This window comes from Helianthus annuus, chromosome 14 (genome assembly GCF_002127325.2).
Source record: "Helianthus annuus cultivar XRQ/B chromosome 14, HanXRQr2.0-SUNRISE, whole genome shotgun sequence".
Classification (NCBI taxonomy): Eukaryota; Viridiplantae; Streptophyta; class Magnoliopsida; order Asterales; family Asteraceae; genus Helianthus; species Helianthus annuus.
The window spans coordinates 88858671-88879772 of NC_035446.2; the positions used below are offsets into that span (position 1 = coordinate 88858671).

General features: G+C 35.9%; 2 protein-coding genes across 2 annotated transcripts; one reads left to right on the forward strand and one right to left on the reverse strand.

The window, feature by feature from the left end:
* Positions 1-197: 197 nt before the first annotated feature.
* LOC110908605 lies at positions 198-10515 on the forward strand. The gene is made up of 13 exons (XM_022153544.2): positions 198-443; positions 1123-1419; positions 1501-1591; positions 1846-1911; positions 2001-2089; positions 3172-3259; positions 4091-4330; positions 4411-4512; positions 5840-6634; positions 6717-6773; positions 7131-8117; positions 9194-10132; positions 10242-10515. Exons 2-13 carry the CDS (start codon positions 1190-1192, stop codon positions 10266-10268), a joined length of 3711 nt encoding a protein of 1236 aa, XP_022009236.1. The 5' UTR covers positions 198-443; positions 1123-1189; the 3' UTR covers positions 10269-10515.
* Positions 10516-11594: 1079 nt separating this feature from the next.
* Positions 11595-15979, reverse strand: LOC110908606 (probable aldo-keto reductase 4). The gene is made up of 5 exons (XM_022153546.2): positions 15651-15979; positions 15365-15565; positions 12454-12626; positions 12181-12283; positions 11595-12090 (listed from the first exon to the last, which is right to left on the reverse strand). Exons 1-5 carry the CDS (start codon positions 15867-15869, stop codon positions 11758-11760), a joined length of 1029 nt encoding a protein of 342 aa, XP_022009238.1. The 5' UTR covers positions 15870-15979; the 3' UTR covers positions 11595-11757.
* Between the last annotated feature and the right edge of the window lie 5123 nt (positions 15980-21102).

Here is a 21102-nt window from a genome sequence, read left to right on the forward strand (position 1 = left end):
AGATCCGATTCTGGCCAAGGTTGACCGTGTTTGATCGATTCCGAGTAATTAGACGGAGTTGAAGAAGTCGCCTCAGTATCCTACCTTATAACGACTACTCAAAAAGTACTCGGTCTTGAAAACCTTGTTTTACAACCATGCTCCCGATTGTATTGTTGTAGTCTCTATATGGTTAGCCTTGCCTTTTCCAAAAAAAAGAACAGAAAAAACAGATAGATTCAAGATTGGGCTCCAATCAAAAAAGTGAAAAACCCGCAGCACGCCTGCACCAACAACAGCAACTTCTTCATCACCCACTTTTCCCTTTACTGTCCAGATCTGTTTCAGCTCCGATTTGCTACAGCTTGGTTTTGATCGGTGTGCACAGGACAATCAGCAGTTGCCGCTGATTCTCGAACTCAAAACTTCCAGCAACTTACCCTTGGTCCCAGACTTAATCGCAGGTATGTAATGTTCCCAGGTTTGCTCTAAAGATAGTATTCGGTATCAAACAACAGTAGTCAGAAATCACAAAACTTGAACTTTCCAGCATCTATGTATGCCGTTCTTGGTTTACAATGATTTCTGGTTACAAAGTTGAATTGGGGTAGGGGATTTTTGGATTTCTGCATATGTATTTTGTTTTCCTTTGACTTTCTTGATTGAGTATGTGAGTGTGTGGTTGCTTTGTGGCCAAGAACTTGAGATTGGGTTTTGGAAATTTGGCTTTATATTTTAGAGGGTTTATTACATTAAAATGTATCCATACCATTTCATTTTTTTAATTGTATTGTATGTATGAAAAGATGTTATTTTTCAGTACTATATGCAAGATACTACCTTTCTGTTACAAGTAACCTCCTATATCAGATAATACTATGTTGTGGCGCATAGGGATGAGCACGCTACCCGTTCGGTACCGAACCGGTACAGGTACCGAAAAACGGGAAAAGTGGGGACCGGTATTTACCGGTACCAAAATCGGGGAAAGTGGGTACCAGTGGGTGCCATGCCACCATATTACCTGCTATGGAAAGTTAATTATAAATGGTGGTAAAATAGTAAAAATTTGAACATATGTTGCATATAATGGGAAAGAAAATTACACTAGGGTGTTCTATCTAACTATGTTTCATTTACCAGGTTGAAGAAAAAGTTGTGTGTATCTCTTAACGCCAATGGGGTTGTTTTATCATCCCCATTAGCAAATATGAATGACCTAGATGATAACATCGAATCCATAATGTCCAAATCATTGCCAGAACCTAAAATAAAGAGGGTTGGATCTCTAGTGTCCGAGTCGAACGCACAAGGATCCGAGTCACAGTCAGCTAAGCCACTCATGAACCCTGATCTGGCTGCGGTCAAGCTGCAGAAAATATATAGAGGTTTTAGAACCAGAAGAAACCTAGCTGACAGTGCAGTTATGGTTGAGCAAGGGTTAGCACTCATTGTTGTACTTGTGTAATTGTTTGTGTGGAGATTTTAACATTCTTAAAACAAGATTTTTTATTTGTTTAGGGTGAAGCTGCTGGATTTTGAGCAGCTGAAATCCAGCTCATTATCATTCTTTGTGAAACCAGAAACGGCTGTTTCACGTGGAGCTGCAAAGGTACACATATCCCAATTAGACTGACAAAATGGGTGGGGATTTGAGATACGGTGGAGGTCGGATCGCGCTCATCAATATACAATTTGTCAACAACCTTATTTTTTTTAACTAGTCTGTTTAACAATCTAATATTGAATAAAATGATCAAGATAGTTTTATGCGTTATTATTAATACACTTGGAAACATTCGACCCGTTTGATCAATTGCTTTTTTGACCCTTTATAGATAACAAATTTCATTTCTCAAATGGCAGGTGGGAAAAGGTTTGTCGAAAAATGAAAAGGCTAGTAAACTTGCCTTACAACATTGGCTTGAGGCAGTAAGTCTTCACACTACTTTGTTATTATAAACAAAATCACCCATATAATGATGATTCAGTGATTTATTCCCCTTTTTTAATTGAAACAGATTGATCCTAGACATCGCTATGGTCATAATCTTCACTATTATTATACCAAATGGCTTCTTTCTGAGAGTACACAACCCTTCTTCTATTGGTAAGGTTCAACTAGGGCTGTTATCGAGCAGAGCTAAGCCGAGCAACGCCTAGCTTGAGCTCGGCTCGAACTTAAACTGAGCTGGCTCGGCTCGAGCTCGAATTAAAAATTGAGCTGAATATGTGAGCTCGAGCTCGACTCGATTAAAAAGCGAGCTAGCTCGGCTCAGCTCGACACACTACTAATACAACTTATCTAAAATGCAACTTACTACAGACACAGTACTATATATACTATATATGTAATTTATGGTTTATTAATTTTACAAGGGCTTCCTATGCCTTTTATAGAGATAGAGATCTGTGATGTTTTATATTCTGAGCAATGTGGGACAACAAAAAGTGTGGATTTGTATAAGAATGTAAATGTAACTTTAGATTACAGTATTAAACAACTGATCGACAAATTGAGGGATAGAATAATAGAAATAAGAGTAAACTTCTGTTTTGCTCCAATAGTTTAAAAATAGCCATTTTCCTCCCTGATCTTTCGAGTTTGTCGCCAGTTTGCTCCCTAATCTTTCGAGTTTGTCGCCAGTTTCCCCCCTGATGGAGTTAGAGGCTGGGAGCAAAATGAAGATAAGTTAGAAAAATCAGGGAGGAAAATGGCTATTTTTAAACTATTGGAGCAAAACCGCTAAAATGACCAAACCACAGGGAGCAAAACGGAAGTTTACTCTAGAAATAAATTAAGAAATGTTCATTAAAATTCAGCAAACTAGTTATGGGATTTGATTCTATTAACTAGTTCATGCCAATTATCTGCCACAGGAACAGTATGTTCGCATAGCATTTCAAGTCAATTAACTCATCACTCAAAATAAATAAAGTGATGCAAAATTTGCAAACAGTAAAATAGTCCCACCTTCAGATGGTTTCTAATGAGCCGAGCCAGCTAGTTTATAAACCGAGCTGATTTCGAGTGAGCGATTTTTAAGCTTTTTTCGAGTGAGCTTCGAGCGAGCCACGAGTTTTTTGAACAGCCCTAGGTTCAACACACCTTTAGAAAAGATTTTTAAAAAATTGCTCTAATGTCTGAACATATCAAAATGTCTAAATGCATATTGCATGATATTATCTCAGGCTCGACGTAGGGGAAGGGAAAGAGGTGAATCTTGAAATATGCCCAAGAACAAAGCTTCTTCAGCAATGCATCATATATCTTGGCCCTGTAAGTATCAGAATGGGCGGAATGGGTAGTGGGTCAAATGATTGAATTTGTTTACATCGTTTCGGACTGCCCTGAAAGACTTATTATCCAATGGATTTTAATAATCCCAGCTAGAGGTGGTTGGCCACTGGCAGTCCCACCTTTGAATATTATCACTGGTAGTCCCACCTTTTAAATATCTTCCTCTCACTGCACCTCTGTTAAAAAAACTTAACAGAGTTAAGTTTTTTTTTCAATTGTAAACTGATGTTTTAAGGCTTTTGATCAGAACGAGGATACGAGTCGATTGATGTAAAACTTACCTCGAAATGGTGCTCCAAACGGCTTGATTTTTTGTTAATTGGAAGTTTAAACACCCGAATTAAAGCACCGTTTTCGTCGTTTGGAGCACTGTTTCAAGGTCAATTTTACATCAATCGACTCGTATCCTCGTTCTGATCAAAAGCCCTAAAACATCAGTTTGTAATTCAGAAAAAAACTTAACTCCGTTAAGTCTCTTTTACGGAGGGGGAGTGTGAGAAAAATACTTAAAAAGGTGGGACTGCCAGTGGCCAACCACCTCTAGGTGAGATTATTAAAATCCAATTTCCCTTTTTTTTTTTAAAACTTTTCTACAAGTACTTGATGTGTCAAATATGACTTAAATATATATTCTTTTAAATTTTAATAATAATTTGAGTTTTTGCACAATATGATTTATGAGGTTTCATCTATTACAAATACGCCTTGGGCGAATTCCGATCTGTTGGAGATTAAACATAACCCAAATCAAACCATTATATGTTAACGGTTCAGATACGATACTTAAAAGATACATCTTCTAATTTACAGAAAGAAAGGGAGGCATATGAAGTTATAGTGGAAGACGGGAAGTTCATGTACAAACTGAGTAAGACTGTGATTGATACAACAGGTGGACCAGAACACACCAAGTGGATATTTGTGCTTAGCCCATCAATGGTTTTATATATCGGGCAGAAACAAAAAGGTAGATTTGTACATTCAAGCTTTCTAGCCGGTGGAGCTACAATATCTGCCGGTCGATTGGTGATTAGAGACGGTATTTTAGAGGTATGTGTTTGTAATCATTTTTAAGTTTTACCATAGAATATAACCCTGGAGAGAGTATTATTATTTCCAAAAATTGACAGGCTGTTTGGCCTAATAGCGGACATTACCTCCCGACGGAAGAAAACTTTGATGCTTTCATGTCGTTCCTTGAGCAACACCATATCGATCTCCATGCTGTCAAGGTAAAATATTAAAAAGTTTATAGTAAATAAGATGGGTCAACGTGGGTTTTATTTTTATTGTTAACTGTCAACATATGAAATTTAAATAATGGTTTTTTTGGGTTAACTTTGTACAATAGTAACCAAGTTTTAAGAGTGTTCTAATTAGGTCACTCATAATTCTTTTTGTTCCAATTAGGTCAGTCAAGTTTCATTTGATGTTTCAATCCTAGATATTTTACCTAAATAGAAGGTCATCCATCCTATATGGCGCATTTATTTAGGTTTTTTATTTAAAAAATTTGTTGACATGGCACATAAATGCCAAATGGATTAGAAAAAAAATGAGAAATAGGTTTAAAAAAATTTTAAAAAATTCTAGAAAAGTTAACAAAATGCGATTTTTTTTTAAATTGTAGAAAAGTTAAAAAAATGCGAAAAAATTAAAAAAAAATGTGATTTACCCTATTTTTAATAAATAAATTAATAAAAGCTCCTAAATCATTTCGTTTAAATTACGAAAAATTATGAAAGTTTTATTAAAAAAATAAAAATGGGCAAAAAATGCAATTTTTTTTACCAAACCCTTCATACTACTAATAATACCGATTCATGGAACATCACTTTAGAATAAGGATATGGTGGGAATAGTACCTAATTGTTTGTTTTACGATTTGTAATATTTGATAATTTTGGGTTTTGATTTATTATATTTCTTTTATTTGATTCCATGTCATCATGTTTAAAAAAAGGTTAAATAAATGCCATGTAGGACTATGACCTGCTATTCAGATAAAATATCTAGTATTAGAACACCAAAATAAAGTAGAATGATCTAATTGGAACAATAAATTTTATTAGTGACTTAATTGAAACACTTCTAAAACTTTATTACTATTGTGTGGCATATTCCCTTTTTGTAACCATAATTAATATGTCAAATATCAATTATTTGTGAATTAAAAGGAGACAATTTTTTTGGTGATCCACCCTAAAGATTCACCAGTTTATCCGTCCCGTCAATTTGGCCACCTATCTTCCCATATCGATCTCAAATATTCTGTCCTCAAGATTCATTGTCAATGTTCGGGATGTGGTCAAAACTGCAAAATAAAACAGAAAACCACAAGCATCTGTTTTCTAGACGTATCAATGTTTTTATTTATTTTTGTATATTAATAATAATAATAAATAATAATAATAATAAATAATAATAATAATAAAGGCGTGTTAAACACAATAAATATTTAAATCTAGAATCTTTTTTTTTAGTTTCAAAAATATAAAAAGTATCAATTACCTTCTCATTCATATCTATCCCTGTTTTTTTCCTCTTCAATTTGCTTAGAGATACACTCTTGAAGAGATATTATCCGCCACCAACAACTTCTCTCATGAAAATCTGATAATGGAAGGCCCATTAGGAAAGGTGTACCTTTCACATGTTAAGAATTTGGTCATACAAAGGTTAGATTTTAAGCATGGGCAAGGAGACGAGCTACAAACAGAGATTTCAACAATTAAGAGTCTCAATCATAAAAATATCGCCTCTATTTCCGGGTATTGTGATGAGAATGATGAAAAGATCATCATTCACAAAGCATTTCACGGAACTCTTTGTCAACGTCTAAGTGATCCAACTCTCACATGGTCCCAAAGACTTCAAATATGTTTAGGTGTTGCTCGTGGGTTGAATTACATCCATTATGATGTCATACATTGTGACATCAATAGCTCTAAAATTATTTTAGATCATAATTGGGAACCCAAGATATATGGTTTCGAACTTTCCACAACATATCCTCGAAGTTTGAGGCATCGTCTTCTCTTCTCTCGCTACTTTGACACCAACAATTTGACGCCCAAATATGATGTCTACTCTTTTGGTGTATTATTGCTTGAAGTTCTTTGTGGGAGGAAACGAGTGTTCACAAACGACGTTGTTGAGGAAGAACTAGAAGAGATCATTGACCCTAATTTAAGGAAACAAATGGATACACAAACGATGGTACTTTTCACAAACATAGCTTATAAATGCTTGAAGCAACAGTATGTGCAACGCCCAACTATGGATCAAATTGTCAAAGAACTTGAGGAGGTGTTGCAACTTCAATGGGAACTTCAATGGGAACATGCTGATATGGTAAGTCAATTTCTTTGTTTTTGTTGTTTCAACCTTTCCTGATCACCACTTTTATGTTTACGAATTTGTTTTCCGTGTATAGAAAGAACATTTAGTAACCAAAGCTGCAGATGAAGGTATATTATCCGACATCTTGAAGGTAATTACTTCTTTTTCATTAGTCTGCGATGATGGTAAATAAAACTGGTCTTTCACAACACATGTAACTAAATGTGCTGAATAAGGTTTTAAGTTTTCGGTTACAGTTGACACTTTTGGAACCAAAATGGTATTGTTGTTTCAAACTAGTTCAATAGCGTTTTAAGCGCCACTATATTATATTTCTTATTTACTCAAACCAATAAAATCTTTAGAGTAAACTGCAATTTGCGTCCCCGTTATTAGAATCAACAACCTAGCACTATCTATTCCTAGATAGGGATGAACATAGTATAAAGATTAAAGGACATAGTTTTCTTTCTAGTTTCCTTATACTTTCTAAATGGATTTCTTGCAGATCCCACTAAGAGACATAAGGCAGGCCACAAATGGTTTCAATAAAGCATGTTTTGTTGGGTCTGGAGGATATGCTGATGTGTACAGAGCAAAACTTGACTTTTTAAATATCGAAGCTTTGTCGTCGATGGATGAGAAGAGTAAAGATGAACTGCCCAAGATAAGCAAAACTGTAGCTATAAAACGCATTTCTAGTAGAGTAGATGAGCAAGGTAAACAAACCTTTTTAACGGAACTTAAACTGCTTTCTCGTTGTAAGCATCCAAATATAGTCTCTCTTCTCGGCTTTTCTAGAGAGTCTGGTGAAATGATTCTTGTTTACGAGTACGCTTTTAAAGGCAGTCTTGGTGATTATCTAGTAAGCAGTGATAAAACCAGTGTTGTTCTTCCTTGGGCGCAAAGAATACAAATTTGCCTTGATATTGCGCATGGAATTAGTTACCTTCACACTGACATGGAGGGAAAACCAAGGATAATACATCGAGATATAAAGAGTGATAACATTTTATTAGATGAAAATATGAACGCGAAGCTTGCTGACTTTGGGCTCTCCAAATTGCATCCTACAAATCAACAACCTAGCACTATCTATTCAAAGAATATTGCAGGGACAACATTATACATGGACCCAGAATATACAACTACCGGTAAGTACAAAAGGGAATCGGATATTTATTCCTTTGGAGTAGTTTTATTTGAGGTCCTATCTGGGAAAGTGGCGTATGATTCAACTTACACCGATGAAGATGACTTGGGACTTGCACCCATTGCAAGGAGACGATTCAACGAGGGGACAATAAAGGAATTGATTGATCCTAAATTAATTGAAGATGACGATGATCACATTTTTACTTTAAATAAAGGACCCAATCAAGATTCTTTCCATGCATTTTCGAAAATCGCATATCAGTGTTTAGCAGAAACTCAAGCCAAACGTCCAGCAATCAACGTCGTCATTAAAGAACTTCAGAATGCATTAAAACTGCAAGTAAGTTGATGGTTTAGAAAACAATACTATGCTTTTCTTCATATGCTTTATTTCTTTGAAATACTATGTTCGCTAACATTTTAAAAAGATGGTAGGGTTTATTCTCCCTTTAGTTTAGAATGCATAAAGCACAAAATAAAATAGCGACAAATATATCTCCATACTGTTCATAGTTGTTAATAGCGGCTATAGCGACCGCTATAGCGCGCTATGTAGCCATGCGACGTAGTGTCGCTATATGGGTCATAGCGACAAATAGCGATGATAGCGATTGTTTTTTTTTTTGTTTTTATCTAAATAGCAATTAGATATAGCTATAAAGGGTAAGGATAGTGTAAAAAGTGCTCAAAGTGTGAGAAGTGTATTATAACACTATATATAATACTATATAACACCATATAAACACCATATAACAATATGTAACACCATATAATACCATATAACACTATGTAACACTATATAACATTATATAACAAATATAACACTATACATCTATCATAGACATGTTATCAGACAAACTATAGTGTTATATTTGTTATATAATGATATATAGTGTTACATAGTGTTATATGGTATTATATGGTGTTACATATTGTTATACGGTGTTTATATGGTGTTATATAGTATTATATATAGTGTTATAATACACTTCTCACACTTTGAGCACTTTTTACAGGATCCTCTACCTAGCTATAAAATAGCTGGATTTATAGGTTTTTGTTAAATATACATGTAAAATAGCATATATATACAAGGGTATTTTGATGTAATATTACATATAAAAATTTTCAAAATTCTTTTTCTAGTGTAATCGCTATTTATAAAATAGCGTCGCTATTTGTCGCTATTCGCTACGTAGCCTATAGGTGCCTTGTCGCTATTCGCTATCGACAACTATGATACTGTTAAACCATAAATTTTGTGTGTTTGTAGAATTAAAATACATACTTGTTTGAAATTTTAGAGAACATATCGTGTATGTTTAGTGGGGCCTTCTAAGCAAGTATATAAATCATCATCATCATCATCATCATCATAATCTTAACTTGCATGCATTTTATCACACAATGTTGCAGGGGACAACCGTGGTACTCTCAAGGTCTCGACTCAGTGATATAGTGTTGGCTACCGAGAACTTTGCTGAAAAATACTGCATCGGTTTAGACGCAATTGGGACGGTGTACAAAGCTGAACTCGATCATTTTAACAACAATAATTTGTTGGCAGCAGAAGGGAAGAATAACAGTGAGTCATCCAAGAAACGCATTACCGTAGCTATAAAACGCATCACCAGTAGAAAAGGCGGGCAAGGAAAACAAGAATTCTATGAAGAGATTGAAATGTGTACTAGTTATCAACATCCCAACATAGTCCCTCTTATTGGCTTTTGTAATGAAGGGGATGAAATGATCCTTGTCTATGAGCATGTTTCTGAGAGAAGCCTCAACGACTATTTGAAAAGTGTTGATAAAATGGGTACTTTTACATGGATCCGCCGTCTACACATGTGCCTTGAGATTGCACGTGGACTTGATCACCTTCACACAAAGATGGTCAACCCACAAAGGATAATACACATTGACATAAAGAGTGGCAACATTCTGTTAGACAAGAACTTGGGGCCGAAAATTGCTTACTTTGTAATCTCAAAGTTACGCCCTGCAACAAATATAGAAACAGCACTGGAAAGGAATTCTGATATATACTCGTTTGGAGTTGTGCTTTTTGAAATCTTTTGTGGGAGGGTGGCATATGATCCAGTTTACATAGAAAAAAATAACAAAGGGCTTGCACCCATTGCATGCCAATGTTTCAATGGTGGAACCATAGAGAGTATAATGGATCCGACGCTAAAAGAAGCCGCCGATGAAGACATTTCTACTTCAAATAGAGGACCCAATCAAGATTCTTTAAACACATTCTTAAAAATTGCATGTCAGTGTGTGGGAGAGGCTGCCAAGCGTCCTACTATGGATATAGTGATCAAGGAACTTGAGAGAGCAATCAACTTTCATGTAAGTCAATAGGTTCGTAGTATAACATTCTTTCTTCTCTTCATATGCTTGAATGATCTTTATCGTCTTTTTAAGTGTTGTTTATTATGTTGTATTTCATGGTTTTTAGGACCCCAAGCCCGTGGAATATAGTTGATGTGATATGCGTGTATCATGTCACATTTTTGGGAAGTTGGTGGTGAATCCGGGTTGCAACAAATGATTCACTCTGCTCCAACTGGATGATGTGATACGGGCTTATATGTAAATAGTCGGGGATATCAGAATTCATAAGACTGGAAACAGTCACTACTGGCAAAAACACAAGGTTCTGCCATGTATTTATACCATATACATACCAATACTATATTTAAGTAATAAAATAAACCAACCTAGTAAACTAACCAATTAAACAAATAAACTGTGGGGATAGGAGTCGGATAAAGGGAGGTTCTTTAGGGTTAAATCTATTAGAGAAGAACTTGGTGCAGCAAATTACTCGAATGATGAAGACGTCATGATGGAGTGGTGTAGCTGGGCAACGGCTAAGGCTAACACAGGGCCATACATGTAGTGTTTCATGTCTAGGCAAGTGCCAAGGGCCTAAAAAATAGGGCCTCCATTTAAAAAAAAAAATCTTTTATCTAGTATATTTGTATTAGTATAGTAGGCCCAAACAAACAAAACAAAAACTGTATTGATTGCAAGGCCCAACTATAAAGAACCAATTTTAGAGTATAAAATGACCAATTCCAACTCCAAGCGATATGCAATCATTTTTAATTCAGGTCGTCCTCGTCATTCTTGCTAACTGTAACGCCACGTGCTCTCAATGTCGCAAATTGAGAAGAAATTATAGGTGAAATTAATGGCATCGCGAGGATAATTCAAGTTGGTTAACGACTTTTTTCTTATAATAAGTTGTATATATTGCGATTTACTCAATCATTGTTTGCTATAACTACCTAATTGATACTTCGGATCTTGTGATTGCGAATTTCCGATTAGGACTTGAAAGGCAGAAAAAACCGATCTTTTCTTTATACCAATTCAAAAGAGCACCGATTTTATAGTTCGCTTAGAGCCTCCAACAACGTTGGATCGGCCCTCGGCTAACACATTGGTTTGGAGGAGCATATCTGGCAGAATCCCAACTTGTACCCAGCTAGCCAAAAGAGGAGTGCAGATTGTAAACACTTCATGCCCTTTTTGCGGTTATATGCAGGAAACTACCAATCACGTGTTGCTTTCTTGTGTGACAGTTGAAGCGTTATGGTGGCCAGTGGGTGTGTGGATGAAGGTTACGGAACTCGCATCTTGCGCAGCAATCATAGATGTTCTCACAGTAGTAAAGGAAGTTAATATAGGCGATGTATAATGGCTGCATGTAACGACTTCTAGTCTCTGGCTAGCAGGTCTTGTTTATGATGAATGAATAATATCCTCTTCTGTTAAAAAAATTAAACAACTAAAGACATTTGGATGAATCAAGAACAATTCCCTTAAAACTCAATTCCAATACAAGAGGATGAAACAAAAGTGCACAATTAGTTATGCATCTACATGATATTTCATGACATATCACCATATGACTGTGGAATAAAGCTAAGTATCACAATAATTAAGTATGTGTTCAAAGGAGAGAGTTATTTCCATGATGACAAAGGCATAGTCTCAACATATGAAAGAGCCAAGATTTTGGGAGGTAATCTACTGCCCTTAAAAGCATCAACTGAAGCTATAGATTCAAGCTCAACCATGTCTTGTGGTGAGAGTTTGACAGACAAAGCACCGACGTTTTGGTTAAAGTTCTCCATTTTGGACGTGCCTGGGATGGGACACACGTCTGCCCCTTGGTGTAGGATCCACGCTAAAGCCAACTGAGACGTGGTGCACCTTTTCTTCTTTGCAATTTCATGAATCTTATTAAACAAAGTAAGGTTGTGTTCAAGATTCTCCCCTTGTAGTCTTGGAATGCTCTACAAAGACACATCACAGAAATCAGAACTGACAATAAGAATACAAGTATAATATGAAGCACAAAGTTTTCATTACAAAGTAACACAAACCTTCCTAGAATCTTCATCTAGCATACCATCAACCAACTTAGGACCCAAAGCTAAAAACCCACTTCCAAGAGGACCGTACGGAACAATCCCAATGTCTAACTCTCTGAAAAATACACATCAATAAAGTGGAAACAAGACTTGTAAGAGATGGCTTTTAAAGAACATACAATGTTTTAACAACCAAAATTTACACACCATATTAATGGTCCAAAATCAAACTCGCATCTATTAAGTTTGCAGACTTTGTTGTATACTACATCGGACATGGTTTACCTGCAAGTCGGAATTACTTGTTCTTCATGGACTCTAACCCACAGTGACCATTCTAACTGTACAGCTGTAATTGGATGAACAGCATGGGCTCTTCTGATAGTGGAGGGTGAGGCCTCAGATAGACCTATATATTTGATTTTACCCTCTTCAACCAGTTTCTTGAGCTCTCCCATCTGTGTTCGTACAAGAAAAGGTATGAGATCCATGCACATTATCTTGAGGACTATATCTTGATCTAGAAAAACCAACTCAAATGCATTTAGTGTTGAATTATACTCTTTGTCAAGTTCTTGGTAATCCAGTACTTAAAACATAGATTTCCCAAACTTGTCAAGGTAATCTTTAAAAATTCAATCTCTTAACACACGGTCAACTCTCATATCTGCTTCAATTCCACGTAAATAAAAGAAAAGAAGGCAAGATACAAATTGAGATAATGATTGAAGGATTAAAAGAATTTAAGTACACAAGGATTTCCATAGAAAAAGATTAAAGCATGAAATATCGGTGGCCATTATATGATAAAAACAAACGCAAGGCTCCAAACATCACAATATATAAAATCAAAGTAACTTGAACAACGAGAATTGGAATTAGATAATTGTAACTTAGTAGATCTGCCCAAAGGACAAGCAATGGACTATGAGGTTGAGTAACAGGAAGTAACAACTAAAAATCATAAATTGGAAAATACGATGATGTGGATGACCAAGCCTGATGTGACAACCAGTATATGAAGCTCGTGTAGCAGAGATAATGTGAATAGTGTGGATATGTGGAAGATGAAGAGTGTAAAGATTATGCTCATCCGGACGTGTGAGAAGGATAGTGCGTGTAAACTTGTCCTTGACAACAAAAAAAAAGGAAGAATGAAATTCAAAGAAAGCATTGTTATCTATGAAAAAATTTTGGACTGATAAAATATTTTCAGGAACATGAAGAATATCAATATGCTAAAAGGTTTGTGTGAGGAATGAATTTTGAAAGAGACAATACGAAGAATAAGAGGACCTTTACCATTACCAACAAAGAGGAAGACATTTACCATGATATGTCTTAGAACTGTCAAGACTTGCCAAATCCATTATGATGTGGATGTTGGCTCATCTATATGTATTTGGGTACAACATGGAGCTTGCTTGGCAGCCTGCTTATGATTGAACATCCGCATAGTCATAGTCTGCATGTGCACGATTACCAATTGTTGATGACGGATCACGGTTGGGACAGTCTGAAGGAATGTTTCCAACTCTACACCTGTTGCACGTGCCGTACGAATGGTTGACGGATCACAGTAGGACTTTTGTTACTTTTTTTGTAGTTGGTGTTATTACTTTGATAAGAACCTTAGTCTCCTCGATTGCTTAGCTAACGTGCACTAAAGAAAGCTTGAGGTGGCTAATTTGCAACAATGATACTTCGAATAAGCTCATAAACAAGTTAAGAATCTATTTGTTGCAAAGTGAGAAGCTGATGTGGGGAATATAGGGCATGAGTTATAGTAGCAATAAAAGTTGTAGTTGCAGCAGGTTGTGGAGACTTTGTTACCATGTAGTCATGGTTAGTGAGACTCATTAAATGCAAGAGGAGATGAGCATGCAAGTGATGGGTATTAGAGGCCTTTGAATTTCTTATGTAATCCATACATGACAAACAAAACCAGATCTTTGTCTTTGATTGGGTGATCATTGTTAGCAAGTGCAAATGCATACTCTTGTGCATGGCTTATATAAGTGAGGGGTGTCTTATCCCCTTTCATATGAAGCTTATGAAGTTTTGTCTTAAATAATTATTCACTTAAGGCGTTGTCTGGAGCAGGGGAATGGGAAAGAGAACCCCATAATTTGTGGGCAGTGATGCCTTGCATGTCAGAAGAATGTCTAATGTGGATATGATAATCATGCCAGCATATGCATCATTTGTGGTCCAAGTTGTGTAGTTGGGATAAGATTGCAGTTGTATTGATGCATTTACTAGGGATCTGTCTGGGCACATAATTGAATCGACAGTGTAACCAAGAAGGTTGTTCGTGATTAGAAAAGGCTGGATCATAGTTTTCCAATAACCATAGTTAGTCGGAGATAGAGTAAATGTAAAATTGCTAGGGATCTGTCTGGGCACATAAAATTGTTGCCATACTTGTTCACACGAAAGGTTGATTATTCAAACGAAAACTTTGTCAAATGAAACTTCATGCATAACTTAGATAAGCTAAAGGAACTTAACTAAGCGAAACCTCAATCAAAAATCTCAAGCAGAACCTTTATGCAGTAAAAACTTGTACTTTCGCCCGAAAGTTGTACAACGAAACCTTGTACTTCTGCTCGAAAACTGTATAGTGAAACTTTGTACTTTCGCTCTAAACATGTATAGCGAAGCCTTGTATGTTTCGCCTTGTATGGCGAAGCCTTTTACTTTCGCCTGTAACTTCCTTGAGAAATAGATGGTTGTTTAAGATGACGACGATGTCACATTGATTATAATACAAGAGTATTTATACAATTTAGGAAAAGTGTGTGATTGTATTGATTGTCAAATGATTATGGTTTCTACAAGAGTATTTATACAATTTAAGAATTTACATAAACTACCCTACAATTTTTATATTGTGGACTAAACATAGTTTATAATAAAGTTAATGTCAATGAGCTGATATGGAAAAACATAGTAAACTATAATTGGAATAAAATAACACTTTTTAAATGATTGGGGCAAAATCGTTAAAACGACCAAAGCACAGGGAGCAAAAGAGAAGTTAACTATTTACAATAAGTATGATAAGTATGTTTGTGAATGGATTTTAAATGAAAAATTAACTTAAATTGTTCTAGTAGGAAATAATATTTGAGCAAAAAGAAGTGCAAGTTAACATATGCAATCTAAGAGAATTATGGGATCTCGAAATGCTAACCGTAATCTCTATTGGAACGCGAGAGTCGACGCGATGGACATAATACAAATCAATGTAATCAACATCAAGGCGTTTCAAACTAGCTTCACAACAAGCTCTAACATACTCCGGATCACCACATATATCACAGTCTCCCTCAACCGATTTGATCCCAAATTTCGTTGCCAATTGCACTCTTCCTCTTTCCAATCCCTTCATCGCCTAAACCAACAAAGAAAATGAGAAAAGAAATCAACAACAAATAATAAATAATAATGACTGAAGTCTGAACAATCATCATATCAACCTTGCCGATGAGGATTTCATTTGTTTCAGGTCCATAGAAGTTTGCTGTATCGAGATGAGTGATTCCGGAGTTGACAGCATGGTGGATGAGTTTGATCATCTCTTCCTCAGACTTGCCAGGTCCATACATACTATCGGTCATGGTCATGCATCCTAAACCGAGAGTTGATACCTCCATACCTTGTGATCCAAGCTTAATCATTCTCACCCCACCTGCCATATCAAGAGTACTAATTTTATACTATTTCAAAGCAGATTTTATGGAAGCAAGATAACCTTCATAGCAATTCATTCATATATAAGTAACTGAGTCAATACCATCCGTGTATTTTTTATCGCTTTTTTTTTTTTTTTTTTATGTATTTTGTTGAGATTGTAATTGTACGGGCAAGGATGGGGACAAGGACTTACATGTTTTTTTTCCTGTCTTTTTATTTTTTTTTATTTGTACTTTTCAACTTTCAGCATTGACACTTATGATTACTCAGCTTTTTATCGAGTTCTACGTACTTGTTTTTATTACGTATCGGCATAAATTTAAGTTGACTTACGTTTCGATGTAAGTTTTTCTAGAAATCAGTTAGGTAAATATAATACGTTTTTTTGCTTATTATGTACGTTTTCGTTTTGTCAACGTTTTGACATAAATTTTGTTTGAAAAGAGCGATGTCGAATATAATACGTTTTCATTAGGCGGTATAAATTAAGGTTACTTTACGTTTCAACCCCACCATAACGCGACATACCATTCTTTAACTTAAAAAAACATTATATTCTTGTGTGCTTATTTTTATGTATGTGTCGGTATAAGTTCAAGTTAGTTTACGTTTCAACGTATGTTTCTTTCGCAAATAAGTAGAGTCAAATATAATACGTTTTTGTACTTAATTTTATATACATTTTCCGTTGTTCTACATTTTGACGTAATCTTTGTTTGGAAACGAGTCGAGTCAAATATAATACGTTTCCATTAGATGATATAAATTCGAGTCATCTATACTATTCTTCTTAGGATAGTTATATATATATATATATATATATATATATATATATATATATATATATATATATATATATATATATATATATATATATATATATATATATATATATATATATATATATATATATATATATATATACAGAGTAGGGATCCTGCGGAAAGTGTATTTTTCCTAGAAAGTCTAGGAAGCGATCTGGGCCATCCAATGGGTGTGTTTAATGGTTAAGATGAAGTCAATGGCAATCTTGTAATTTTTTAGTTTATTTAATTCATTGTTTTAAAAGACTAGGGGAAATTTTGTCAATATATTGTGTTTTAAATCAATTAGATAACCGTCAGTCAAACCCAGTCCCTAATTTCACGCGATTTTCCCTCTCTCTCTCTCCAAACCCATCTTCGAAACCCCAATCCATACAAAAAATAACTACAATCATGGAAGAAGATAACTTTAGAAAGGATGGAGAGCACCAGATCAAATTAAAATACTTCTCCATCTCCGAGTTCATCATCACCATTCAAATATTGTTCTTATCATCTCCGTTTTCTTGACAATGTGTTTTAACAGCAAGCAGATTCATACAGTTGTGTTTTAGCAGCAAGCAGATTCATACAGTTGTGTTTTAGCATTCAGATTCATACAGTTGTGTTTTAACAACAAGCAGATACATACAGTTGTGTTTTAACAGCAAGTAGATTCATACAGTTGTGTTTTAGCATTTAGATTCATACAATTGTGTTTTAACAGCAAGCAGATTCATTACAGTTGTGTTTTAGCATTCAGATTCATACAGTTGTGTTTTAACAGCAAGCAGGTTCATACAATTGTGTTTTAACATTCAGATTCATACAGTTGTGTTTTAACAGCAAGCAGATTCATACAGTTGTGTTTTAGCATTAAGATTCATACAGTTGTGTTTTAACAACAAGCAGATTCATACAGTTGTGTTTTAGCATTCAGATTCATACAGTTGTGTTTTAACAGCGAAGCAGATTCATACAGTTGTGTTTTAGCATTCAGATTCATATAGTTATGTTTTAACAGCAGGCAGATTCATACCCTGTGTTTTACCATCTTTATATTTATATTGTGGGATCTATAAAAAAATTGACTTTAGCCCTGTAAACTGTTAAAACACAGCACCAAGAACATGCTGATAATTTACAGTAATCTTCTGAACAATGGAATATGCGATTGGTTTAGATTTCGAAAACAAATTATTCAGAATATCATGGAGAAAAACGGTTACAAAATATGGACATGGATAGTTAGTTAATAAAGATAAATTCCAAAAATAAAAATAGAATGTGAAAGTACACAATTGCCTTTCTAGTTAAAAATCTTCAATGCCGCATGCCGCATTCTGATTGCTTCCTAGACTTTCTAGGAAAAACCCACTTTCTACCCAACTCCTACTATATATATATATATATATATATATATATATATATATATATATATATATATATATATATATATATATATAGTGAAAGTGTATTGTACAATTTTGCTTAACATACGCTGTGAAAATATAACATACGTAATTAGGTTTTTACCCCATGTGTGATTTCTGATTTTGTACATGCGTGATTATTGATTTCAACATGCGTGATTATGGTTTTCAACATGCGTGATTAGAGTTTTTGAGTTTTATAACGTGCGTAATTTCATCTTGTACGCATCATACGTTAAGGAATATTGTACTTTAACCAATGCCTATATATATATAGGGATCTGTTCAAATGTAAACCACCCTCAGTTGCGAGAACCGTAGGAATCGATAATAACCAATCAGAAAGGGACACATCATTAAACATGTGAGTGTATTTGAGGGGTATATTTGTAATTTAACCATAACTGTCACTGTCTCTTAAATCAGATCACTTTTCTCTCTCTCTCTCTCTCTCTCATACAAAAGTCAGGATCCAGATCACTTTCTCTCTCTGCCTCTCATATCTCAAAAATGAGATCTCTCTCTCCTTGCTCACTTACCGGAAATCAGATGCTTCTAATGTCACACCCCCAAAATCCACACGTGGAGTACCACCGCTTGGAGGCGTGACTGACCAGGATCAAGCCACCAATCATATTGAACAGATAAGTAAATAGTAAATGTAAATCAACCAACCCAATATGAAAGGTGTTTCAAACATAAGTATAGTTTCAATGTTTAGCGGAAGCACAAAAGTAAACCCAATCATAAGTATAAGTTTTGAAATGTCATAAATGTTTAACAAAGCATCTGCAATCCATGTCCACAACGACCGCGCCTCCCTGTGCAAGCTCCATGAGTACCTAACGACCTGCAAGGCATGTAACCGAGAGTCAGCAACAAAGTCGAGCGAGTTCACAGTTGGTTGTTTAGTTATAGTGTTCATTTCGTAAACCGTTTGTTTGTTTAGTAAACCATGTATCGTTTATACTTGTATCGCGGCCCTCCAGGCATGTTTGCGAAGATTAGTGGTAGTTTCCCATGTATTGTAGACTAGTTATATTTGTATCGCGGCCCTCCAGGCATGTTTGCGAAGTTTAGTATTAGTATCGCGGCCATTCCAGGCATGTTTGCGAAGATTCGTATTTGTTTCGCGGCCATTCCAGGCATGTGTGCGAAGAGTAGTATTTGTATCACTAGTCTAGCAGTATCTATAAGTGACCTTCCCCTAACGAGGTCAGTGATTCGTAATTCCCCATAATAATGTAAGTGCAGGTAACCATTCAATCCCATGCCCTACCCCGGGAATCCCATGCCTTGGTAAGAGTGTGAACTCACCTTGGTTTGCTCGGTATGCTAAGTATGTGCTCACAGTTAATCAATCAAGTCCTAAAGTACGCACATATACTTAATCAGTTTATATCCGCAAGTCCATGTATAGCACAATGATAGTGGTTATTGAATCAATGATCACCAAGTAGCACGAAGCACGTATTCAAGTTCATACAAGTTATGCTTAACATTTAACAGCAGTTAGTTAATTCAGTTCCCCTTTATCAGAAAGAAATCAAGTCACTGTGCAAATTACCCATTCGGCGAAACACCCCCCTGTTTCGCCGTGTAATCCTTCGACGAAACACTTCTGTTTCGTCCCGTTTGTTTCGTCGTAATGGTCTCGGCGAAACACTTTGTGTTTCGTCTTGTTCGTTTCGTCAAGATGGGTTTCGGCGAAACACACTTGTTTCGCCATGCCTGTTTCGTCTAAAGCATCAGTTACGCCGTGCCAGTTACCAATTCACAGAAACCCTAATTGCCGTCATCATCATACGGAAATCATACAGTCCTCATCATACAGAAATCATACAGTATTTATTCAACAACTCATCAACATCATAGACTACCGATCATAATTTGATCATGCGTTAACCTTATGAAATGTAGCATAGGTGATAGTCATTATATGAAAGTGCATCACAGTTTCCACAATATTAACATCCTAATCCGATCATTAAGAACAACAATTCCAATCACATAATTGTAACCGATAATATAGATCATAACATAGCCAAATTCCTCACCCAGTCATGAACACAACAATAATCTAGCATGATTCCTAATGATTTCAAGCAAGAACAGTACTTGATGATACAGAAAACAATTTATGAAGATCACTGAAATCAATTAACATAAACACTAACCGGAGAACTAAGCGATTAGTATGAACGAGACAGGTAGACTTTCTAAAGGGGAGAGGTTGTTGTCGGTGCACAGAAGAGCTCTAGGGTTTTTCTTCTTGCCAGAAGTGTAACGAATGAACCAGAATAGTTGATAAATATTTGCGTAACAGACTGGGCCTTTACTGGGCCTCGGCGAAACTCTGGGCCGGCGAAACACACTTTGTTTCGTCGGAGGTATGTGTGACGAAACACACACTTGTTTCGTCTACTAGTTTCGTCGGGTGGGTTTGGGCGAAACACACTTGTGTTTTCGTGGGTTGTTCAAGTCTTAAACAGTTTGCAGTTTACAAGTTCACAAACCAAACACTTTATATAAAACACATAGTTTATCAACAATCATCTTGAATTATAATCCAGTGTACAGTTACAAAGAAATCAATCAAGCAATTTAAACGGTCAACTCGCACTAAATGCGAATAAGGAATCTTGGAAACTCGAGTTGTCACATCTAAGATCTCTCTCTCCTTGCTCACTGCCAGAACCCTAGGTGGTGGTTGTGGTCGGTAGAGATCGGTGATGGTGGTGGTGTGGGGCATAGGTGGGCGACGGTGTTGGTGGTGGTGGTGGCGGGTTTTTTTTGGTGGTGTGGGGCAGAGGTGGGTGACGGTGGAGGGTAGGTTCGACGGTGGTTTTTGTGACTGGTGTTGGTGGTGGTGGCGTTGGGGTTGGTGGGGGAACCCTAAGTGGTGGTGGTGGTGGGTAGAGGTGGGTTATATTTGTGAAACATAATGAATGTGATGCGTCATTTGAAGAGTATTGCTTCTGGTCGTTCATCGGTTTTAG

Excerpts from the sequence above, each read along its gene's own strand:
- LOC110908605 (XM_022153544.2), top strand. The coding sequence starts at position 1,190 with ATGAATGACCTAGATGATAACATCGAATCCATAATGTCCAAATCATTG. Across the intron at positions 1,420-1,500 it reads GCAGTTATGGTTGAGCAAGG|GGTGAAGCTGCTGGATTTTG; the intron begins GTTAGCACTCAT and ends TTATTTGTTTAG. Across the intron at positions 1,912-2,000 it reads TACAACATTGGCTTGAGGCA|ATTGATCCTAGACATCGCTA; the intron begins GTAAGTCTTCAC and ends TAATTGAAACAG.
- LOC110908606 (XM_022153546.2), bottom strand. The coding sequence starts at position 15,869 with ATGGCAGGTGGGGTGAGAATGATTAAGCTTGGATCACAAGGTATGGAG. Across the intron at positions 15,566-15,650 it reads ATGAAATCCTCATCGGCAAG|GCGATGAAGGGATTGGAAAG; the intron begins GTTGATATGATG and ends TTGTTGGTTTAG. Across the intron at positions 12,284-12,453 it reads CAAGTAATTCCGACTTGCAG|AGAGTTAGACATTGGGATTG; the intron begins GTAAACCATGTC and ends TGTATTTTTCAG.